General features: G+C 46.8%; 1 protein-coding gene across 2 annotated transcripts in view; it reads left to right on the forward strand.

The window, feature by feature from the left end:
* The window catches only part of plxna2 (plexin A2), a 163,972-nt gene that overhangs the window by 24,374 nt on the left and 117,413 nt on the right, over positions 1-22,185 (forward strand). For both annotated transcript variants that reach the window (XM_034589888.1, XM_034589887.1), the window contains exon 3: positions 3,784-3,966. In XM_034589888.1, the coding sequence (XP_034445779.1) occupies positions 3,784-3,966 (183 nt within the window). The remainder of the gene's footprint in view (positions 1-3,783; positions 3,967-22,185) is intronic.

Genomic DNA, 22,185 nt, shown 5'->3' on the forward strand with positions numbered 1-22,185 from the left:
TTTTATCATCAAAGTGATCTTATTCTGCTTGAGCTCAGAATAAATAAACACACACTCCTTCTAGAACAAGGCAAAGCAGTTCAACTTACTCTGCTTCTGACGCTTAGATCACACGACACTCTCTTCCTTCTATATCGCCAATTATCCTATAATACAAGGCCATGTATCTGTTACATGTTGTCATGTGGAATTAAGTTTCTTGATTTCCCTTTATTCCCAGGAGGCTGTCGTCCTCTGTGGTTTCATTCAGTAATTGCCATCAGGAAGTGGGAAAAAAAGCCCATTAAGAATTAATGACTAGCTAAACGTATGACCAAGTCATTTAGAATGGGTGTGTTGTGTGTCTGTGTGTCTGCATGTGTGCAGGAAAGGCTTGTGATTGCTGAGTGTGTGTATTTGTGTGCCGGAGCTGCGACCTAGGTTTTCATTTCAGTATTATTTAGTAAGTGTTTAATGGTATCCCTCTTCTCACCGCGTTGACAGCCTCTGATCAGCTTCCTTTGTCGATAATCCCCCCCCAGAGTCATTTAATAGTCATTTAATTGGCCGCTCTTATTAAAATCAGTAAAGTCCCCATTAGCACAATGTCAAAGGTGATTGTCGGGATTGAAGGGAGAAATTATCCCAAACCAGCGCTGTTGGGTTTTATTAGCTCCGCCGAGAAGAGGCCGTGAAGACGCAGAGGAGGCGGCAGGAGGAGAAACGGTGGCGTGTAGCGATGACAGTGCCGAGGTGGGGACACTGTAACTGTGGGAGCTCAAATTAGAAACCTGTCTCCGGTTTCCCAGAAGAATCCCCAATCATCTCCGAATGCTCAGAAGGTTTCCAGTCAATTCCTGCGAAACTGCACCTCCCACTGCATTCTTTAGAAACGCACTGCCAATAACATCCAGCTCTTCTTTCGGCATTACACACCACAGCCATATACGCACGCTTTGTGTGTGTAGCCACGTAGATAAGAAGATGTAAAATACAGTCCTTAAGACCGTGTCCTTGTGCTCAATGAACAGCCGGTAAATCCATAGTATAATATGGATTATGCAGATAGATGTCAATGGATGAGGAACTCTTAAAGCCTATACAAATTACATTTAACAACTGAAGATGTCAACCATGCTAACATTGTCTGCTTGCCGTAATCCCCTGCTCAAGCCGTGCGGCTGCTCTAAAGTGCACATATGTTCCACATCTTGTCTTTCTTAAATAAATATGTCCCTGCAACTCAGTGTGAGGTATTTTTAGAGCACCCATGTCTGAGTTTCATCGGAATATGAGGGGAATCAAGGTTAGACCGACCCGGGAGAATGTTGGTTTTTTTCTTTTTTGTTAACCGTTGACTCTACCTCGCTCGGTTTCGGAGTAAATTACAAATTGCAGACCGAGCGCCCGTCCGCCGGTCCTTCGCTAACAGCAGGTAGCCAGCGAGCTCAAAGCCTGAGAACCTTAATTATACCCCCAGCTCCCATTCCCGTCTTGCAGACATTTCACTGTGTGCACGCTCACTCACAGGCCAAGGCTGAGGCCCGGGAATGGAACTGATGGACTGAGCCAGGGGATTCGGACGCAGCAGCCAGTCAAAGATTTATCGCCCAGCCGTCCAGCCTTCTGCCATCTGGAGATTCTCCGTCGTCACTTCCACGGAGCAGAGCCGTGATAGAATCCTCTCAGTATCAGGCTGTTTGTGTGTCTGCGAAAATGCTATCGTCCTTTCTTGCTTCTTGCTAATGCCCCAACAGCTAATTAACGACTTGTGAGAGCAAGGGGGAGCCGCTGCTGATAACACACCGATATACCCTGGGAGCGAAGGTATCCTGTCACATCCAATTCATCAGTCATTCTAATTCCACACAAAGTAAAGCACTTGATGTCCTTGTTAAACACGATTATGCAGTTTACTGTTGAAGCCGGCCACGGTTACAACTGTTTGCTCCCTATTGATTAAATATTATGCTGTATTGTGAGTTGCTCAATAAGAACTAATCACGCAGAGTAACAGTCTCCTTTTTTTTAAGTCTCTCCAGAGCCCTGCTAAAAGTAATCAATGTCATCTGTGTGAGAGACTGTGGTAAAACCCACATTTCTGCACTACTCTGGAGATTTGTGAGGAGAAAAACAACAGAAAAACATCTGCAAGAAGGTGAACAAGCGAACGCAACCGCACGGAGTCCAGGGGGGATTCGGGTCGGCTGCCAAGTCTGCTAAGTGTACATCATCTAAACAGTCTAGATGTAATCAGAACCACATGGTCTGGAGCCCAACAGACCATATGTGGAGTAGCTGCATGCATGTGAGGGAGTAGATATTGATAAGCCAAAGTCTGGAGCGCGCACGGACGGCTGCCTCTGGAGATAGCTGCTTGCCTTCCTGTCCATTCTCTGCGTGAGCATGTGTAGTCAGCACATGTTTAAAACAAGCATTAACCAGTTATGTACAGCACATTTAATTTTATAACCAGAAGAGTAAAGGATAATTTAAGCTCAACAGATTTTTTTTTTTTTCTGCAGTGGAGTATAGCACAATAGCTCTGTGCTATTTTGGGCCAAGGGAAATAAAAGGAAATGCCATAAAGTGGGAGGCGTGACTGTACGAGCGGAGGCGATTATTCCCTGTCAGCATTATCGCTTCTGCTCTGCTCATGGAATTGTGCATAGAAGTGAGCGGCTCTGCAGCCGTAGTGCACAGCGCGTAGCTGAGCTGACCCCCCCCCCCCCCCCCCATAGTGGGAGATGTCACTCAACGTGGTCCGCTCACACCGTTCTGACAGGGACAAAGAGACGAGACAGACAGGAGATAGACATACTGACAGAAAGAGTATTAATGAGATGGGGTTGGAGAAAGGGGAAATATATACAGTATATATAGGGTGAAGAAGCCATCCCAGAAGCCCAGAGTTTGTGAGGAAGAGACTATGGGATGTTTACATGGCAGGCTTGTCGGACCATCTCACTTTACTCCACGTGGCATTTTGAGGCCAGACTGTCTCCGCTGACCTGATTCGACACCAGAAACTCCACTGTCTTGCCCCTTATTCACCTCCTCCGCCTTCCCCGTCGTCTCTTGTCTCATAATCTCATCTTCATCTTCGCTCAAAGCAAAAAATAACGACGCCTAAATGTTCCTCAGAAGTCAAACGTCACAAGACTTTACCCCGGCGGGTTATTTCCTCCCGAATGTGTAAATACAGTTCATCGCAGACACTTATGCATACATGCATATTTCAGGGTAGCATGGTTATAATGCGCGGTGATTGCCAGCGCGCGTAGTTATCATGCAGGGTGCGTTTTTCAGAGATGTGATGATAGGCCGGGGTAATGAGCCACGGTGAGAGCAAGGTGGAGCTCAGTCAGGCGGAGCTGAAACATGTCTGCCAAGTGGAACAGAAAGGCAAACGTTTGTCTGTCTGGGAGACTCACTGCTGCACCTCCGCCTGGTTCCGACCTCCCTCCTCACACTCACCTCTCTCACCCTCTCATTTCCGTCTCAGACACAACTTTGACCATTTGCTCTCAGTCTGTCAACTTCGTCTTTCCTCCTTACTGAGTCTTTCATAGTTCTCTGCTCCTCAGCCCCTCCACTCTCCTAATGTCTTATTTTGTAAGTCTGGCTCTCTAAGGTCTTTTAATCCCTCCCTCTTCCTGTACTACATTTCATTACAGGGGTTCGTTTGATGTGACACATATTCCCTATCACCTTTTTTCTTTTTTTGTGTCTCACTTTTATTAATTGTCTTGTCGTTTGCTCACACATGGCTCTCTAACCTTTGTGCCTCCTGTGTTCCTCCAGCCGGTGCCCATTGACGACTCTTTCTGTGGCCTGGACATCAACCAACCACTGGGAGGTTCCCAGCTGGTCACCGGTCACACTCTCTACACCGACACCCGCGACCGCATGACTTCTGTCACCTCCTACGTCTACAATGGCTACTGTGTGGCCTTTGTGGGCACCAAGAGTGGACGGCTAAAGAAGGTGAGTGCCAGCTCCTCTCCTCTTCTTGGGCCTGTAGCAGGAGATATGTGCTCACTCCATCACTGGGATACATGAGGACTCAGGCCTGTCCAGTGGTCCGTGGGGCACAGACACTGTGAAGTGGTCCTATTTCCGTGCAGATGGATCATGGTCACAGGGAAACTTATCTCCTTAATATTTAATGCCGGCTGTCAAAGCGTCGGAAAGGGGTAATGGCGATGGCCAGCTCACTGTAGTGGTTATTACCAGCTCCTTGTTATGTGAGCTCCAGTGTTGCAGTGTTGAATAACCTGCACTGGCCCATTAATTTTAATAGGCACCTTTCTGCCTGTGGCACACTGCGGGGCGAAAGAGAGAGCAGGTCCATGCACTAAACCTCCCAGTGTTGGTTAGAGAACACAGACGCCTGCTGCTGTCCGGTTAATAATCACAGATTTCACCCTGAAACAAGGCATCAGGTGAGATTTCGACTGAATGGTGAGGAAAGTGAGTGCTTTGCGGGAAAATGTCAGAAATATCTGTGTTTTACTGATTAATTTGAAACGTCTCTCCGGACAGCTGCTGCTTGGACTGTACGTCGAATGTTGAAATGTTAGCGTGTGTGTTTCGATGCAGATAACGCGTGTTTGCGTGAGGGCATTGTTTGTGCTGCATACTGACGAGGCTCTGTGGACGACATTCAGACAGCTGGTTGAAGGATTTGTCAGTATTCGCTTGGCTCCTCCTCCCATGGGGCTGCTGTTTGGAGTGACAGCAGGAGTGTGTCACAGGGCCATAACTGGCTCATACAGTCTGCCCCCCCCCCCCCCCCCCCCACTCCTCCTAACAGCTGCATGCAGCTCAGAGAACGACACCGAGAGGGGAGAGGAGGGCTGCTAAAACCATTTTGATACCTGGTTTGGCAAGTTCCTTTGTGATTTAATTTACTGGCAATGCAACACAAATGGTGCTGGCCGGAGTTATTTTGGTCGCCATCTATTCATAATTAAATCAATACACCAATCTGACTGCGGTGGAGAGAATATTCATTCGATGTAATCCCCTGTTTGGGCTATTTAATAATTTACCACCCTTTTCTACTTTGGTTACATTAGATGAGACAGAAAAATGTGTTTTCCCCACTGTGCTGCTGTTGCCTGTGTATTATTTTTATCCTCTCTCCACACTCTTGTCTGTAGCTGCCACCTGCCTTCCCCCCAGTCCTCTATCTCTCTTTCCTATCCCTATTTGAGAAGCCATGCAAAGTAGCCTTGTGGGCTGCTGTGTACTCTTCACAGGGGCATGACTGTAACCACAGTAACGCTAACATGGGCTGGAATTAACCAGGAGATGAGAAGGGCACAGAGAGAATAAGAACCCTGATTCAGGGGCCAGGACAGAACACGTAGAAGAGCATTCAGCCCGAGAGAATATTGTTATTTTACAATATTCACAAGTATGGAGTTTCTCCCTTCATCCAATTCGCTGTAGCGTAGATGAGGAGATGCAGGAAATTTACTTTCGCAAAAGATGACATGAAAACCGTCTCTCAACACTATAATGAATGAGTAATGAAACATTGATTATCTCTCTCAACGAGCGGCACAGAACTGGAACTGCAGACTATTTGTACTGCAAGTTCATCTGTGCTTCTGGTGTCTGCTCCTGTTTTAGTGTAACATCGCTGCGAGTTTGCTGGATTCTATTTGAACCTGATTTGTTTGAAATCGCGTGACGAGACCAGGCGCTGCCAGCACAAAAAAAAAAAATTTGCATTAAAGTACGACGTTGGACAAGGACATGTTGGGATTTGCATGCAAACGATTGATTCGACCAGCATGGACAGTTCCTCAAATATGCATGAAAGAGACAATGACCACATTTATCATGCAACAGTGTGGAAGGAGGGAGAGCAATGTTTTTTTTAAACAGGTGATGGAAAATCAATAATGCTGCATATCAACACTGCCAATGTTAAGGTGGGGGTGTAAGTGTGGACTAGGTATTACCTGCAGGGACTTCCCTATAAAATCCCCATAAACATAAATCATTGAAGTTAAAGCCATGTTTTAAGTTTAGGTTGAGGTAAGGGTGCAGGTTAGGGTGAGTTAAATAGTCGTTAAAGTTGGATATATTAAAATGTGTGTGTGTTTCAGTGCAACTGGAATATGCGAAGGGTGCCTTCCACTCTCTCCCTCAGGTGTCACGGGGAGGGCAGAGGGATCGGCCCCTGTCTGCAGCTCCTCTGCAGGAAGCTGATAAGCTCCTTCAGTGTTGTCTGAGACAAGTAGATGGGGAAGGAGGGTGCTGCAGGCCTCCTTCAGATCGGAGCGTGACACAGCTATAGGGTGACACGATTTGATGCTTTGCTGGTAATACAGTTCCATACCTTCACCTTTTTTTTTTTTTATGCAACCAAGAGAGACGGACAGATGGAGAGAGAGAGAGGGAGGGGTGTGTTGTGTGAAAATGCACGGTTCAGAGGTGCGAGCCATGATGAGGAAAAAAATAAATAAATACCAAAAGAGTATCAAGAAGAGGCAGAGATAGAAGGAGAAGGTGCTGGAGGAGGGAGGAAGAGACTGTTGAAATGTGAATTTAGTGCCGCCAAAGAAACCAGGGCTGCACCGCTGCCTGTAATTGGATTGGCTCCCTTCCCAAAGAATTCCCCCCTCCCTTTCCCCCCCCATCTCCCGCTTCCCCATTCAATCCCGCTCCTCCTCCCCTCCGCCTCCCTCTTGCTCTCCCTGCAGACCGGCCCCTGTATATGCTGCTGTTTCCTCGGCTTTGCTGGAGCACAGTGAAGCAGGAGGGATGGCGCTGGCGGATGCCGCTGCCAGTGGCGGGGTTTTGCAGGGGATTGATTGTGAGAGCGGGGTTAAGAGGATGGGGGAATCAGCAGACGCTAAGGTGAGGAGAATGCATATACAGAGTAATAGACTGCAGGAAACAATAACATTGCAGGTGTGAGTCACGTACAGTGTTCCTCACATGGCGTGATCACGTGAGCAGGGTGTGAAGGGATTACGTTTTACTGTGCGATGTAGGACACGTGTGTGAAGGTGCAGTATTCTCATTCCCAACCTGGAGTGAAGCCTGGTACCACCATACAGCAGTTACGTGTTAAATGTGTAGCATGAGTGTCAGGCGGCTTTCAGAAATGGGTTGTGGACTTCTGGGTGGCACCCCTGGAGGCAGTGATTGATTGTGGAGGGCAGTAGATGTTCACCTCAGCAGAAAGCTGCTCTGAGGCCGATCAATATTCCAGGTCCGTGTACTTTTTCTAGCTTCAGCAAAACCAGTTCCAATCAGGACCAAAAACTAGACCTGCAGTCTGCTCTCAGCTTACGTCAGAATATTTTCCAGTGAGCTTGTATTCCAGCGCACGAGTTAAATGAAATTCTAGATTTACACAGATTCTCACCAGGCTCCGTCATCCACATTATCTCTCGTATGTATCTTCGGACCAAACGACTGCAGCACAGCTCTGTGGGTCAAATGATTGAAATAGGCGATTTATTCTGAATACACATTACCAAAGAATTACATCATCTAAATTGGAATTGGCTGCGCGTTGTTCAGAGTGTACTTAAGAGCAGACATATCCCACATGGGGACTGGGATTGGGGGGGGGGGGGGGGAGCAACTGTGGCAATGAGGAGGAGAAGAGCAGTGGGTTGGGTGGGGGGGGGGGCGGCACTGCCTTTGATATAGATAGAGATGAAGGGCACGGCCGCACATGTAAAATTGGATGTTGAAAGACCCGTCCCAGCAGCAGATGAATGAGGAGGTTAAAGGAAGCTGAGCCGAGACTCGCTCTGGATTCCCTTGTTAATCAGAGTCAGCGAGAATGAAGATCCTCTATCCCAGCGCTCTCACACGCACCAGCAGGGGTTAAGTGCTATCGAACCGAAGACCAAAGAGATGCATCCCCAGATATTTACGCTGCATTCAACGACGGTTACTCACACCGAGGCTTATTTATTAAACTATGTAATTAAGTAATTAAGCTATGACATAAAAAAATATATGTATCAATTTTATTTCAAGGATGGCACATACCTACATATTCACCTTAATTCCAGTCGCACCATAATTATCGTTCCTCGAAATATGACTGATTTAATTTTCATCAAGATTGATGCCTTATTCCCTGGGGAATCTGTGAAACACCCTTAAAATGTCAAAGTTAGTGATAAGAAATCCAAAATGTAATTTGTTTATTCTTGGCTCTTGTCCCATCCTTCCACCAAATTCCGTGGATATCCGTGCTATAGTTTTTGGGTGCTGACAAACAAACCAACAAAAAGAGGCAAAAAACGGTTCTTCCAGTAGTTTTAGGCCATTATTTCCTGTTCCTCTAATCTGCACTGCAGAGATTTCCCTATTCAACCACCACACATGATGGTGGTGGATGGTTGTGTTGAACTGAAGCAAGGCGGTTGATTAGTGGTGGGTTGTATCTGCAGTAAACCATTCATGAAAGAAAATGTCTTCCGGCTCTTTATCCTTCAAGCCTTTAACGATGATGTGCTGCATTCAGCCTAATTGAATCTTCCCATCATGCCCTGATAAATAATCAGGAAATGGTTTGGATGATGCCCCTGGCAGCTGATGGGGACAACTTGAAAGGGTGGTTCAGGTGTTTAACTGGACAAACTGTTGAACTGGTTATTGTAAGCGAAAGGGGCCACGGCTGTGACATGTGGCCCCCGAACGGGCCTGAATGGCAGCGTGGATGCGTGTTGTGCCGACAGTGCTGGAGTGTTGCTGAGGGCCGCAGCTGATCGTGGGGCGCAAAGTGTCGGGGACTTGAAAGGCTTGTAAATGTAGGCAGCTGCTCCTGCAGGGCCCCGGTGGACAAGTGGTCAACCCCCCCCCCCCCCCTGATCCCCTCTCTCGCCCCTCACACTGTGCTGCGCTCACCCCGTAATGAGCCTCAGGGAGTTGGTCCTCCCATTCGTCGCCCTTAGAGGGAACGTGATCCGAGCCCAGAGGCTGCTCACCTGCTCGGCTTGTCCAGGTTCTGCTTTGGTGTGGTCGGGCTTTGCCCAGTTTGGACATTCATGTGGAAGCGAGGGATCGGCCGAGCAGATTGGTTGTCCCCTCTTCTCCGACCTTTTGGTCTCTGTGTTTGCTGTGGCACACCTGGGTTTTCCACCTGGTGATGGAGAGGAAGGAGGAGGAGAGAAGAGGACAGCTGGGGGAGGACAGACATGGAGGGACAGAACCGTAGACAGATGGGCAGACAGACCACCACAGAGCGAGACAGGGGAAGAGGTCCTAACTGGCATTGAGGATGATGTCCTTAGCAACAGCTGAGGCCCTTGGCAACAACTGAGTGGAAACCAAACCTGTTCCCCACGGGGTACAAATGACAGTGTCACCTGCACCCCCCAAAACCCACACAGACACACACTCACTGACCTTGATATGTGAGACACTGCTCACTTCATAAACTTGTTTTATAGTTGGTCAACAAAGCTTCCACAAGGGATTACAAATAAATAACCCACAAACAACAAATTATTTTAATGGCTTTATTAAATATCTCCACTGTATGACTCGCATTAACAACAATTACATGTGAAACGCTCTGTCGCAGGCACCACCAGGTAGAATTTCTCTCCAATTATCGCCGTCACAAATTATTTCTTTCTCTCTGAATCCTAATAACCTCCTCACAACCTTGTTTCCCGACTGGAGGCCGTGGTCCAATTAATCCCACACAGAACTAATGATAACATCCTGTTGTTAAACTCTGATCATCTGCTGTGTTTTGTCTGTCGTGTTTCCAAAAGAAATTAAAACCCTCCTACCGGACACACAGACCACTGACACTTTAAACTACAGCGAAATGACATCATGACAAGTAGCGTGAAGACATAGGCAGCTGAAGTGACGGCTGCCAACACGTGTCTGTCACAGCCGCACTCGGGACTCTCCCTGCAGTCTTTGTAATCATGTTAAACTAAGCGACGCATCCGCCAGCAGCTGGGGGCCGATAGCGTAGCCTGCAGAAATTATTTTTGCTAGTAAATGAGCAGTTTACTCTCCCAACACAACCGGCAGCGCTTTGCCAAAGAGGATGGATCAAATGTCCGCGCAGGAAAAAGCAGAACCGCTTGGACAAGTGCAAATAAAGGTGCATTTTATTTGGAGATGTCTTCCACAGCGGGGATAATAAATATTATCCTGCGGGACTGTGAAGTGCTCAATGAACATCTGCTGTGTAGTTTATGGGGGATACCCGCTGATCAGCAGGTGGTCTGAATGCAACGTAACTTCATGTGGAACTTCAGAGCCTGAAAATTCCACCTGGAACCTCCGGCTCTACTGAGTTAGGACTTTTGAGGTAACAGGTTTTTGTGTTTGTAATCGGTATTTGTGTGTGAAAGTCGTTTCCACAGACGCTTTATAACTTAGACCACGTGACTAGTGTGTTCATTGAGGTGCGGACCGGTAGGACGTCTGCGACCTTTATCAACCTGGCCTCCACTTGACCTCGCTCTTGCTCAGTTCTTAAACCTGAGCCAGATAAAGAGGCGGCCGGCAGCAGCCCCGGGCCTCGGCAGCGGCAGCGGCAGCAGGCTGTGTCTTTCATGGCTGTCTTCAGAGTACAAGGCTCTCATTCCGCCAGACCTGGTCCAGGCTTCTCTAAACACTTCACTGTTAAAAGGCCAGCGGAAGACTGAGAGCCCCTGCTGCTCCATTCATCCGAGCCTTATATCTGCTTTTTCCCTCTTAGTCTCGCTGATTTACTCTCTCTCTCTCTCTCTCTCTCGTTCCCTCTCTCGTTCCCTCTTTCTTTTCATAGCAGTGAGTTAAATGTTGCCTGGTCAGTCACCCGGCTGTCCCCTCTCATTCCCCTCCTCTTTTCTTCTTCCCTCTCAGTCCCTCTCTCTCTCCCTCTCTCTCTCTCTCTTCCCGTCTCTTTCTGCGTCTCAGTCTCTCACCCTCTTCTTCTCCTTCTCCTCTCTGCGCAGTCTATTCTAATGACACCGCCTACCCTGCAGTGATCTCATTAATCACATTCAAACAGCTCTCCGTTGCTTTCTCCCCTTCTATCTGTCTCCCTCTCCATTCTCTGCCTCTAATTGCTTGCTCTTTTCTCTGCCAGTGTCTCGAAGGAAGTGTTTTTCATTATCTAACAACAAGAGACAAATACTCATACAGCGCATACATTTTACTACCGGATGGATTTTATACATGTAGGCTTCATTTAGCCGCAAGATATGCAGGAGTATGCATCCATGCCAATGGAGCTAAATCCCCACAGACACAAAGACAGAATCACATATGTCCATAAATATGTTGTGCACTACCTCTTCATTAATTTATCACAGAGATCACTTTTTATGTCTGAGCACAACACTTCAGTTTATTCATTAGATTTGTGATTGGCGATGCCGTCCATTTCTTTTAGGAAACAAATTACCCTGTGGATTGCATCCCATAATTGGACATAACTTCATAAGTGAGATTAATTAACCCATTGTTGCATTGAAGCACTTTCCCAGACGTTTGCCTGTAGAAAGAGAGAATTGCTATAATTCATTTTCTCCAGCATATTGTGTTATTAATTAACATTTAAATTAAGTTGAGCATTATTTACATTGTTATAGAAGATTTTTCTCATGTTTGGACGAACTCGGGATCTTAAAGTGAAAATGAGAACCAGGTCTTGGCTCCACTTTCACCCTGTTGCTCACACACAGAGTCTGGGAGACACACTAGGCCTGCGGCGGTGGATTGTGTGGTTTCCACCAATGCTGGGAGCAGTGGTGTCATTAGGATTGGGAAGCCGCATCAAACGCTGCTGGCCGCCCACATCCATGTCTTCCTGGTAAGGCATTCAAATGAAACAAGTACGACTGCGGGTGAATATTCCCAAATGTTTCCCCTAATGAGAGGTGTCCTTTTCCTTTCTAGCCCATGTATCCTGGCAATCGCATGTTTTATGTGCAATAAAAAAACGACCAAAACATTATCCAGGGGAAGCTGTGTTGGGAGGTACGGCCTCCTGGTCTTTCAATATTCCTGTTTGGTCTGCAGCCAATGACGGCACCACGGGAAGAAGATCTGAAATTCCTAGAAATCCTTATCAGTTGTTGCGTATAGCTGTTATTGATCTTCTACTGTGGAAAGTGCCTGGTACGGTTGTAGGTCTTGTTATTTTTTTTCTTGCCTGAGGTGTAAGTCTCACAGCTCCAGTGACTTCCAACAGTTCTACCAATTAAAGAGACAATTTCTCTCCCCGTCAAGTGAACTTCAAGTTTTCTGTACTTGACTTTTGTCCTCTCCGGTTTCCAGCTGGCATGAAGTAAGATTTACTTTTTTCTTTTTTTTTAAATTTAATCTTCACTTTCCCAACTGACCTTGTTGAAGTGCGCGGAGACGAGGGACGGACAGAGAAAGAGTAAACAACTTCAGGACAGAAAGAAAAAAAAAAAACTGATTAGTGAGCCACGTCTTTCAAAGTGGACGTCTGGCTCCGTGCCAGGCTTTATTGATTTGCTTTACAAAGCACTTGAATGGGCCAGATAACTGCGATTAGCCAATTCATTACTGCTGGCTATTAGAGTGGTCCAAAATTAGATAAAAAGCAGAGGAAGGACAGAGAGGGAGCGAGGGGAGAAACTCTAACTTTGTCAACTTGCACACAAACTGCGACCCACAACAAAGGGAATCTGTTAGAAGTCCTTGATTAAATTCCCCTCTATTTTACATGCAGCGTAATGATCGTCCTTATTAGAGGCTGATACGAAATGAAAAACATGCATTGTTTATGTGTTTGATGGCATGCATAATCATTCTACATTACTCGAGCAACCAAAACAGCATTGCTCTCATCTACTTTGCAAATGCGCACTTTCATTTCGAGTGTCTCCTCGAGTCGCGCGGCTCTAATAGATCTCAGAAATGAGAACTGTTTTGGCTTTGATGATATACTAAACTGTTGTCTGTGCGAAAGGCAAACCGAGTGTGACAGCGACTAATGTTTCTGTCTGATACCGCGGCGGCTTTGCTGCTCCTCTGTCTCCCACTTCATACAAGACAGCAGCGGTTATCAGGGCCCTCGCCGTTAAGCTCGCCGGCGTGACAGCATTGTTTAATGCATTTCTATGATCACACGGTGTTTACAGGGCGCTTTCATGAGCTCTGCACAAATCGTTTCTCTGATATATGTGGATCGACATTGTACAGCCATCATCATTTATTCTGAGTGTCCGTCCTATAAGAATTAGGGATTGGGAAAAGATGCGGTGTTCTTTCTTGCTGTGACACAAAATACAGCGTTTGTCCTGTTCTCCTGTGACATATTCCTGTTTACCTCTGAAAAGCCTTGACAGTGAATCTCTCTGTCGGTGAACGATTGAGGCAACGAGGGCCTTCATCATTTTCTCTGAATTCCCTCTTGGCCCAATTTTCTTCCCACATTTGTTCTGGGCCCCTTATATTTTTCTTCTTCTCCCACTCACTCCATCTATCGCTCTGACCGCAGGGCTGTGAAGTAACTCCATCCAGCCATCAGCTTTAATGAACAGTGATACCGCGCTAATAGCGTGTGATAATATTTCATGCCATTGATAATCCCAGCTCACTCAGCCTTTACCTGCTCGATCACTCCTGCACCTTTAACACACGCGGACACATTAGGCATCTTCTCCTCTTGACAGCTGAATGTCAGGTCCTGGCCTCGTGCTGTCGTGAAATGGAGCCGTCAGCTTTGACTCCTTCTTAATAGTCCGGCCGTCCAGCGAAGACGAGCCACCGTCTTAATGGGATTGGACAGTTCCCCCTGCATCGCTCAGAGAATCTGAGACTCCACCCGAGCTTCATGGTGTCTTTTCATTTCGAGACAAAACCTCGTGTTTTCACCATTTAGTTTAAACTAGTGCAGTTTGTACTCCTGCCTGTTTGGAATGGGCTGTTTGTTTGCTCTTCCCTTGGCCCTTAACAATACACATGAAGTCGATAAGATGAACTGTTCTTGAGATTTGCGTTCGACAGACAGACAGACGGATATTTCGGGAATTTTAAGATAGATATAAATGAGCATAAAGTTATATTTCACTTTCCTTGTGTGCTTTACAGAGATGGGGCCGGTATTCATCCCTCGCAGCAGTGTCATAAAGCACACTGTCACGGCCATATAACACCATTACACACCACACTCTGACTGGCGAGTTTGAAATAACGACAGGAAGAGGAAGATGTGTGGGAGCCGCCAGACGCCAGATATCGTTTGAATGGAGATAAAGAATAGAGGGGAAGTAAAGTCCACGTAAGAGCCTATATGTGATATGTCAGAATGTGTCGGTGGATCGATGGATGGACAGATTCTTTATAATAGGAAGGAAGACAAGTTGAGGAGTGAAGAACTGAGGGAGTGAGAACGTAGCAAGAGTGGACCAGCACCTCCATCACCAGAAAACCCATCATGCCAGTCCACGGAGAGGGCATCAACCAGGTCATGATATCAAAGAACAGAGCAGGAGCCCGGGGGCCTCTCCTGGTCACAGGTCAGCTCAGCCACCGCTGTTATTCATTAAACCATAATGGTTAGCGGTTGGGAAAACATTATCTGGGCCTCTGGTAACTTGACTTAACGTGAGGGTCACGGCCAGAGAGAGGGGTGAGACATCCCCTCGCTCGGTGACATGGCGGCACTGTGTCGGTTTGGATTAGCAGTTGAGGCAGAGAGGTGATGATTCGAAGGAATCGCAGCACAGCGGCAAACCATCAACATTCCTCTGTTTTACTTCGCTGAGAAGGGGAGTTAAACATTTCTGTGGGGAATAACCTGTTACCGTCAGTCATGGTTAAGTGTTTTGGTGCATTTGGCAGCCACAGTTTGGTGCTGCTGGAAGCAGCTGTTGCCTCAGTGGGGTGTGTGGATGGCGGGGGTGTGCCGCGCATACATATGTGTGCGTTTGACCTAAATTAACTGACTGTGATAATGAATTAGCGGAGAAACGGAGAAACCGAGTTGGTCTTGCATCAGTTAAACTCCGTGATTAGAGGGCAGGGATCTTGTCGACATCGTTTGTTTGTTGCTTCCCTAAAGCTTCGTACCGCTGCAGCTGAAGGTTTGTTTGTGTTTCATTACATGTTCCCTTTTTTTTTCTCGTGCACATACAGATTTTACTCACTTGTTTGTATGAGAGAGGTGTGCGAAAAACTCCCTTGATCATACATTCAAAGGACAGTATGCATTTCACTATATTTCATCACATGCACACACATGCACATGCACTCTCTGGGGTGGGGGGGGGGGGGGGATTATGCCTTGCAACTGATTAGGAAATGAGAACCACTTGTGTCATGAGTTTTTCACCCTAATAAGCCGAATTTGTTGTGGCTGGCGGAGCGGTCGGGTGCAGGTATGCGGTGCTGCGAGCCGGCTCTGAGGGTCGGGGGTGGGTGGTGGAGGTGGTTGTAATGGGAAGATGTGGCAGATCAGATGACTGCGTCTGAAACGGGATAGGATGATGTTTGGGTTACGCCATGCTGCGACTGCTGTCCTCTTTAGATAAGACACACTTGAACAAAATGCAGCGGATCAGATTAGCGTGGCTGATCAGGTTTCCCAGCAGGTTGTTGGCTCCCACTGTCTGAACATCTTGACGAGGAAAACGCTGCTCGTGCTAAACACACTGCAGAACAAAGGGAGTGGAGCGGAGGGATATACCCACAGTTGTTGTTGAGCTTTAGTTGGAAAACAGATGATGACGGAACATGGATTTTGCTGAATTCAGTCGTGAGCGGTACGGCGCCTGCTGTTAACACGGTAAACATCCATGCTTTTGTTTGCCGAGTCTTGCTTCTCTCCATCTGCAGATTTTCTCCAGGGTGAGGTTAGTGTTTCTGGCGGTGGGAAAGAAATCCTACATTAAAGTGGACCTTCGGGATCCAGTCTGAAACAATGGCAGCAGGATGAAATGTACCAGTCGGGTTGAGTTGGGTTCTATTGTTAAGTTGGCTATTGTGTGACGAGGCGGAAATGGTTTCTGTTCTCGGACCCAGATGAACCCCACCCACCCCCCCAAGGACTGGAGATCATTGAAACTACATCAGAGCAGATAAACAAGAATATCACCAGAAATGCAGCGTCTTGGTTTGATTCTCTCTTTCTGTTTACATCCATTCACTATATCTCGTCTTCTCTTCTCTTACGTGTCCACTTTTCAGCATCCATTACTCTATTTGTCTCGTGTTGTTTTTCTGAGATGTCCAGTTCCTGATCCTTGTCCTTCTCTCCGTCTGTGTTTCTCATTCTCCATGGCTTTTTACCCGTGATCCATCCAGGCCAAGCCACAATCCCTTATAAGGCCAACGAAAGCCCCCATCTGGCCTCTTATTTCCATATCAGATCTCCAGTAACAGACAGGGTTTACACAGGATCAAGTCAGGAATGTGAAGCTGCCTCGCCATCGGCAGTGCCACAAACCCTCCTCTGCTCTCTGCTCCCGGGCGCAGACCTGGTCACACCTCCTCTCCGCACTCTCTTCCCATCCCTTCTCAACCATATCTTCTAATCTCCCTTCTTTATCCTTTCTTGCTTGTATGTCTCTCCTGTCTTTCCTTCTTGTCTCAGCTGTACCTCTCTCATCTATATTGGTATCCTTTACTTCCAAACCACCTCCACAACAAACACACTCCTCTCCTCTCTTGGCAGCATCTTAGCAGAGCACACATGCACGTTTCGGGGATGGGAACGGCGTGCTCAGATGGTTGCTTGCTCTAAGTTCATAGCTCATGAAGCGATGAAGCCGCAGACATCCAAACAAAAAGACTAAGCCACATCTGAGAGCAAGACAAAAGGAGGAACACAGTAAAGCCGCACAACACAACTACACAACAAACGCTCTTAAGTATCCCATATTGTAGGAATATAATTTGATTTATTATAAAGCAGGTCTGGTTGCTATACATAAATAATGTGAAAGCATCAAAACGCTCAATCCATGGGGAAATAAGACACAGCCAGCGTTTAGAATCTGTTCCTGTCGACAAGCCGTCAGGACTTCCATAACTTTGTGATGTCACATCGATGCACTCGCTGGCCTCAGCCGTGACCTCTGCGTGCCCACTGTCCAGCCGTGCAGGATCCGGTTTCCCCTGGTGTTTACCTGAAAGCTGATACGTTTCATTTGATCGCTTTTGCAAAGCCTCAGTAGTGTTTTGCTGGAAAATGGTAAAATACTGGACCTTAAAAAACTATCTGAAAGGACATCTGCTGTTTGGGCTTACACAGCCATTATATTTAAAAGCCCTCTTCCCTTTGTCATCATTACATCTTTGTGTCTTCCTTCCCATCCGTTGTGCACTCACCGAGTCTGTTCCTCATTACAATTTGATGTTTCTACAGGCTTTTTTCCCCCTCCCTGTCGAGCTTATATGTAAAGTGTCGACTTCCCTGTGTGTGTGTCTCTATGTGTGTGTGTGTGGTTTGGTTTGTTGTCATAGAGAGTATGTTTCTGATTAGTCTGGCTCTCGCTAAGCTTTTTTCTTTTACTGCCACATTCGGGCCTTGCCTGGCAGTGGAACCCTCAGAGTGAATCTCATCCAGGCCTTAATTGTTTTAAAAGCCTGGCAGACCCTGCCCCTCGCTTCGCCTCTGTTTGTTCCGCCGTTCTATCCTTCGCTCTCGCTCTCTCCTGCACCTCTACCTCCATTCCTCCACACTCTCCTTTGTTCCTGCTTTCTCTCCCAGGGTCTGACACAAATGGAGGGATGAAGGGATGAGAGGGGATCTCATATAGCCTATAATGCTCCTCTCCTCTGGGGCCCGCATAGCTCATTAACCTACGTTAGTCCCCACATGCCTCCAGTAAAGAGAGACACCTGGTTCCCGAGGGTCCGACGGGGGAAATGACAAGTCCAGTTTCCTTTCCCTTCATCAGCATCCTAGACACACAGGGAATGGACTCATTACACCGAAGAGCCGCGCTTTCAAGACCGCCAGGCCTTTGAGGCTATACGCTCGTGGTACCTCCTTCATTGTGGCCACTGCGTTTATTGATGCTGATGGGTTGATTCCTTTGTCATGTAATGTGACATGTATACTACACATTGAAACAATGACATCCACATTATATACGAGCGGCTTTTCATGAATAACAAGCAGCCGCTGCTTTTTTTTTTTCGCTCTGGAGGAAATTGGCGGAGCGAGTGTTGAATGTAAACAACACAGCTCCTGCTCTGTTCGGCTGGAAACACACTGGGAGCTTCTGGTGCAGTGGCGAGTCTCAGATTAGTCCTTTTTCAGAGCCAGGGCAGCATCAACCGCAGCCCGGGTTACACATTGAAATTTACACTATGAGTAATTGCCAGTGAAAAGGCTAAATCTTACTTGGGCGATGCATCCCAAATCTGTGTGCCGGTCCCCTGACTGGCTCCGGTTAATCTGCTTGGTGGGGACTTAGTCTCTCTAATGTTCATCTCGTCCACTCTGCAATGCAGAGGAATGCAGAGATAAGCAGAGGGTCCCCACACGGCCACAAAACTAAATACATTTACTCGAACGGGAGATGAATAGATGTGCAGATGGCAGGTTTTTCCATCTATCTTTGTTTAACTATCAGCGACTTCCTCTTCTTCTTCCTCTGTTTCTTTCCACATCTGTCCTTGCCTCTGTTTTTTTCATTCCTCTCCCTGTACTTGTAGATCTCTCAACCATGCATCTCCGCCGCTAAGGCGAGTAAGTTGAACTACATCACTTTAATGTCAGACTTCATGTTTTCCACAACACTGACCTCTTTGTCTTCTGCCGCCTGCAGTTTCTCTATCCTCTGCTCTCCCCGGTTCTTTATTCTCCACTGCTCCCTCTCTCCCTGTGCCGTGTGTGTGTGTTTGTGTGTGTGTTTGTGTGCGTGTCTGGCAGACACAAGTGAATGCTAGGGGAGTTACAGCGACCTGGAACAGTCTGTAGATTGTCTTTTCACCATTTTCACATTTTCCTCTCCCCTCCTCTTTACTCAGTGCATTTCTTTTCTATTGGGTCTGGCTGTTTCTCATTCTTCTGTCCGTCCCCACTGCTAAGAAATATTAGCATATCATTGCCGTAAGAGGCTTCCAACTTCACAATTAATGGGTTTTTAATGGTTCCCCGGGCCTCCCCATTATGTGTCCGGGCTTCTTAGCCTAATCCAGCGGGGACCATATGGGCAGCAGTCGGACTCCATACGCTGGACCCAGAGGTGTATTGAAACCAGTGGGGAAGCAGAGCCAGAGTGTATTTAAATCCAGAGGAGCTCAGGGTTTTATTTAAAACCCAAAGAAAGTTTATTTGTTCAACAACCCCAGGGATTGGACGGCGTGCAGGGGGGTCCCCATCTTTTTAGGAGGTGGATTAATTGTCCGCTAGGGTTTAAGGTGCGAATGTGTGCAAAATGTGTGCACGTGCGTGGAAACACTTAGTTAACGTGACGGCATCTGTGCTGTTCAGATGGGGGGGGGGTTCCTGCAACTTAGTGTTCCAGAAAATATGAGCATAGAACTAACATTCGCTGAGCTCTGAAAGACACTGAAGAGACCACCAACGAGCCCGACTCCGTCCTTCGTCTGAGTTGTTGGCTCGGACTGAAACATTACCATAGTGGAATGAACATGACACTTGACATACTGGAAGTGTTGGCACATTTAAAGCCGCTGAGATTTATCGTCACATATTGCATTTATAGTCATGCACTCAGCTTGTCCTGAGGAGGAAGGTGTCTCTGTGTTATAGGTTTATGAGCGGCTGTCTGTTTGGATGAATGTGCCTCAAGTAAATTCTGTTTATTTACTGACACTGTCCTTTCACCTCCAGTTGCTTTTATTCATCCCTGAAATTCACCGCGGGCACCGCTCCTCACAGGCAGAGAATTACTCACTTGGTTAAATTCAAACCACTGACCATGCAAACTGTGTGTGTGTGTGCATGTTTTTCTTCTGCCTTTAAAGGACTTGGCTCGATTCCTCAAACTCTAAACGTTACTTTACTCCACCGTCCACTGTCAGTTTGTCGAAGGAAACTTTGATCACCTTCAGACTTTGTCCTCGTTCACTCTTCAGTAAACTCACAGTGATCCAATTTGGAAATCCAATCCTTCCAGATGGACTTGAGAATAAATTACGGAAAAGGTCAAACTAACTGGCCAAGCAGCTAACAAGCCCAGCACACCGTGGTCAACACCTGAGTGGAAAGCAGCCAGAAAAGCTCTTTCCTCATTACACTTTCTGTCGATGGAAAGAAGATTAAAAACGACTAAAGGCTGTGTCTCCTCAGCTCGTGCACCTTTTTCCTCAACATGATCCTCTTAGGCTTCTAATGTAATGCATGTTATATAGAGAGCTTGTGGTGTTACAGTGTGTTTACAGTTCTCGCTCTGCCTTTCTCCTCCTCCCTTACTCTGTGTGGGTGTTCCTGTACTTATATCTTTGTGAGGACCAGTTTAAGAATAGACCCTAGTGAGGACATTTTTGGAAAGTGAGGACATTTTGACAGGTCCTCACTTTCCAATGGGCTGTTTTAGGTTAGGGTTAGGCATTTAGTTTGGATGGTTAAAGTTAGGGTAAGGGGCTGGGGAATGCATTATGTCAATGAATGTCCTCACCAAGATAGAAGTACAAATGTGTGTGTGTGTGTGAATGCCAGGCAGTACAGTAAGTGCTGATGCAAGCTGTACTCTCTGCGTCCCTGTCCAGGTAATGGCCTGTAGCGGTACTGTGGCCCGGGGCCTGCCAGAGGAGAAATGCCACCTTAACTAGCTCATTAGCCTTCTTCACAGCCGTTCTCTCTATTCACTTCACAGAGGGCAATGAGAACAGCGCTGGTTTTTACGCAGCCAGTTGTTATTCTGCTCGTGTCTCTCAAGGCTATCAGGACGGAACACTTAGTTTGTTTTGGGAAATGACTTCTTGTTCTACTGCTCTTTATGCTGTTTTAGAACGAGTGTTCACTCGGTGTGTCTTTGAACAAACAATTGACGAGAGCGTCGAGTCTTTCTATGACTACGCTTCATTGTGCTCACGGTGAGATATCGCCGACGCATCCTCACCTACACCGAGCTCATTCGTTAATCAGGCCTGATCCAGGCGACTGATTGGCCCTATTGTTCAGCGCACAGGCGATTGAAATCTGCCTTCCATTCCCTCTAATAGACAAATACGCATTCACACAGGCAGAGACACACACACACTCACACACACACATACCTGTACGCACTGATACACAAACTCACATCTTCATTATGCCACTTCTTCAGTTGATTGGGGGGGTTGTTGTGAGATGTTGATGTGGGACAGACTCAACATAGTTTTTACTCTCTCCTCTCTTGCTGCCTGACATTTCTGCGTTCTTCATTAGGGAGAGAGAGAGAGAGAGAGAGAGAGAGAGAGAGAGAGAGAGAGAGAGAAAATTACATGGAAAAAGCAAAGATTGTAATTAAAACATCAACAGTCGACCTACAAGCCAGACCTCTTTTACTCTGGTAGCTGCATTCACATCTCGGCAGCTGTTGACTGACATGAGATGATGAGATGTTTGTTTAGTAGGCATGGGAACACAATGGCTGTACACACACACACACACACACACACACACACACACACACACACACACACAGGCCCCCTTCATACACGACATTAACGTTCATGTAGAGAAGTAGATAGCTTTAAGTACAGATGTGAACTCACCCAAGATGCATTGGGATAAAATTGATGAGATCACACTGGAGGTTGGTGATATGGCATCATGCTTTTAGCAGTGGGCACATGAATGTATCCTGAGCCACTTTAAAAGATGATTGAAATTTTCAAAAAGGCCTAGAGCGATATTTCATAAATGTCCATCAAACATCTTGGGTGATTTGTTTTACCCGGAATACACCAAGGAATAAGCTCGGCCTGTATTGTATTGAGTTCCTCTTTTTTTTTATGTCGGGTAGACTCCAATCTGTTACAAGCAACAATATATTTGCTCTATGCAAAGGGATGTAATGTACACGGTTAATGATAGAGCAGGGAAGTGAGATCCGATCGCAAGTGGTCGCTGGAGACAAATATGGAAGTGCGCTCTCTTGCCAGCTGCAAACTGACGTACTTCCAGCTTCCTGCTTGTGATAGGATCCCCCACGATGCACATTAACACCAGATACGAACAGAACCACGAACAAGCATGTGAAACGACGATGAGTGTGTCACCGCAGCACCTTGGTTCCAGCTGTGTTTTCTTGTGTTTTCAGCAGGGAT

This window comes from Hippoglossus hippoglossus, chromosome 7 (genome assembly GCF_009819705.1).
Source record: "Hippoglossus hippoglossus isolate fHipHip1 chromosome 7, fHipHip1.pri, whole genome shotgun sequence".
Lineage (NCBI taxonomy): Eukaryota > Metazoa > Chordata > Actinopteri > Pleuronectiformes > Pleuronectidae > Hippoglossus > Hippoglossus hippoglossus.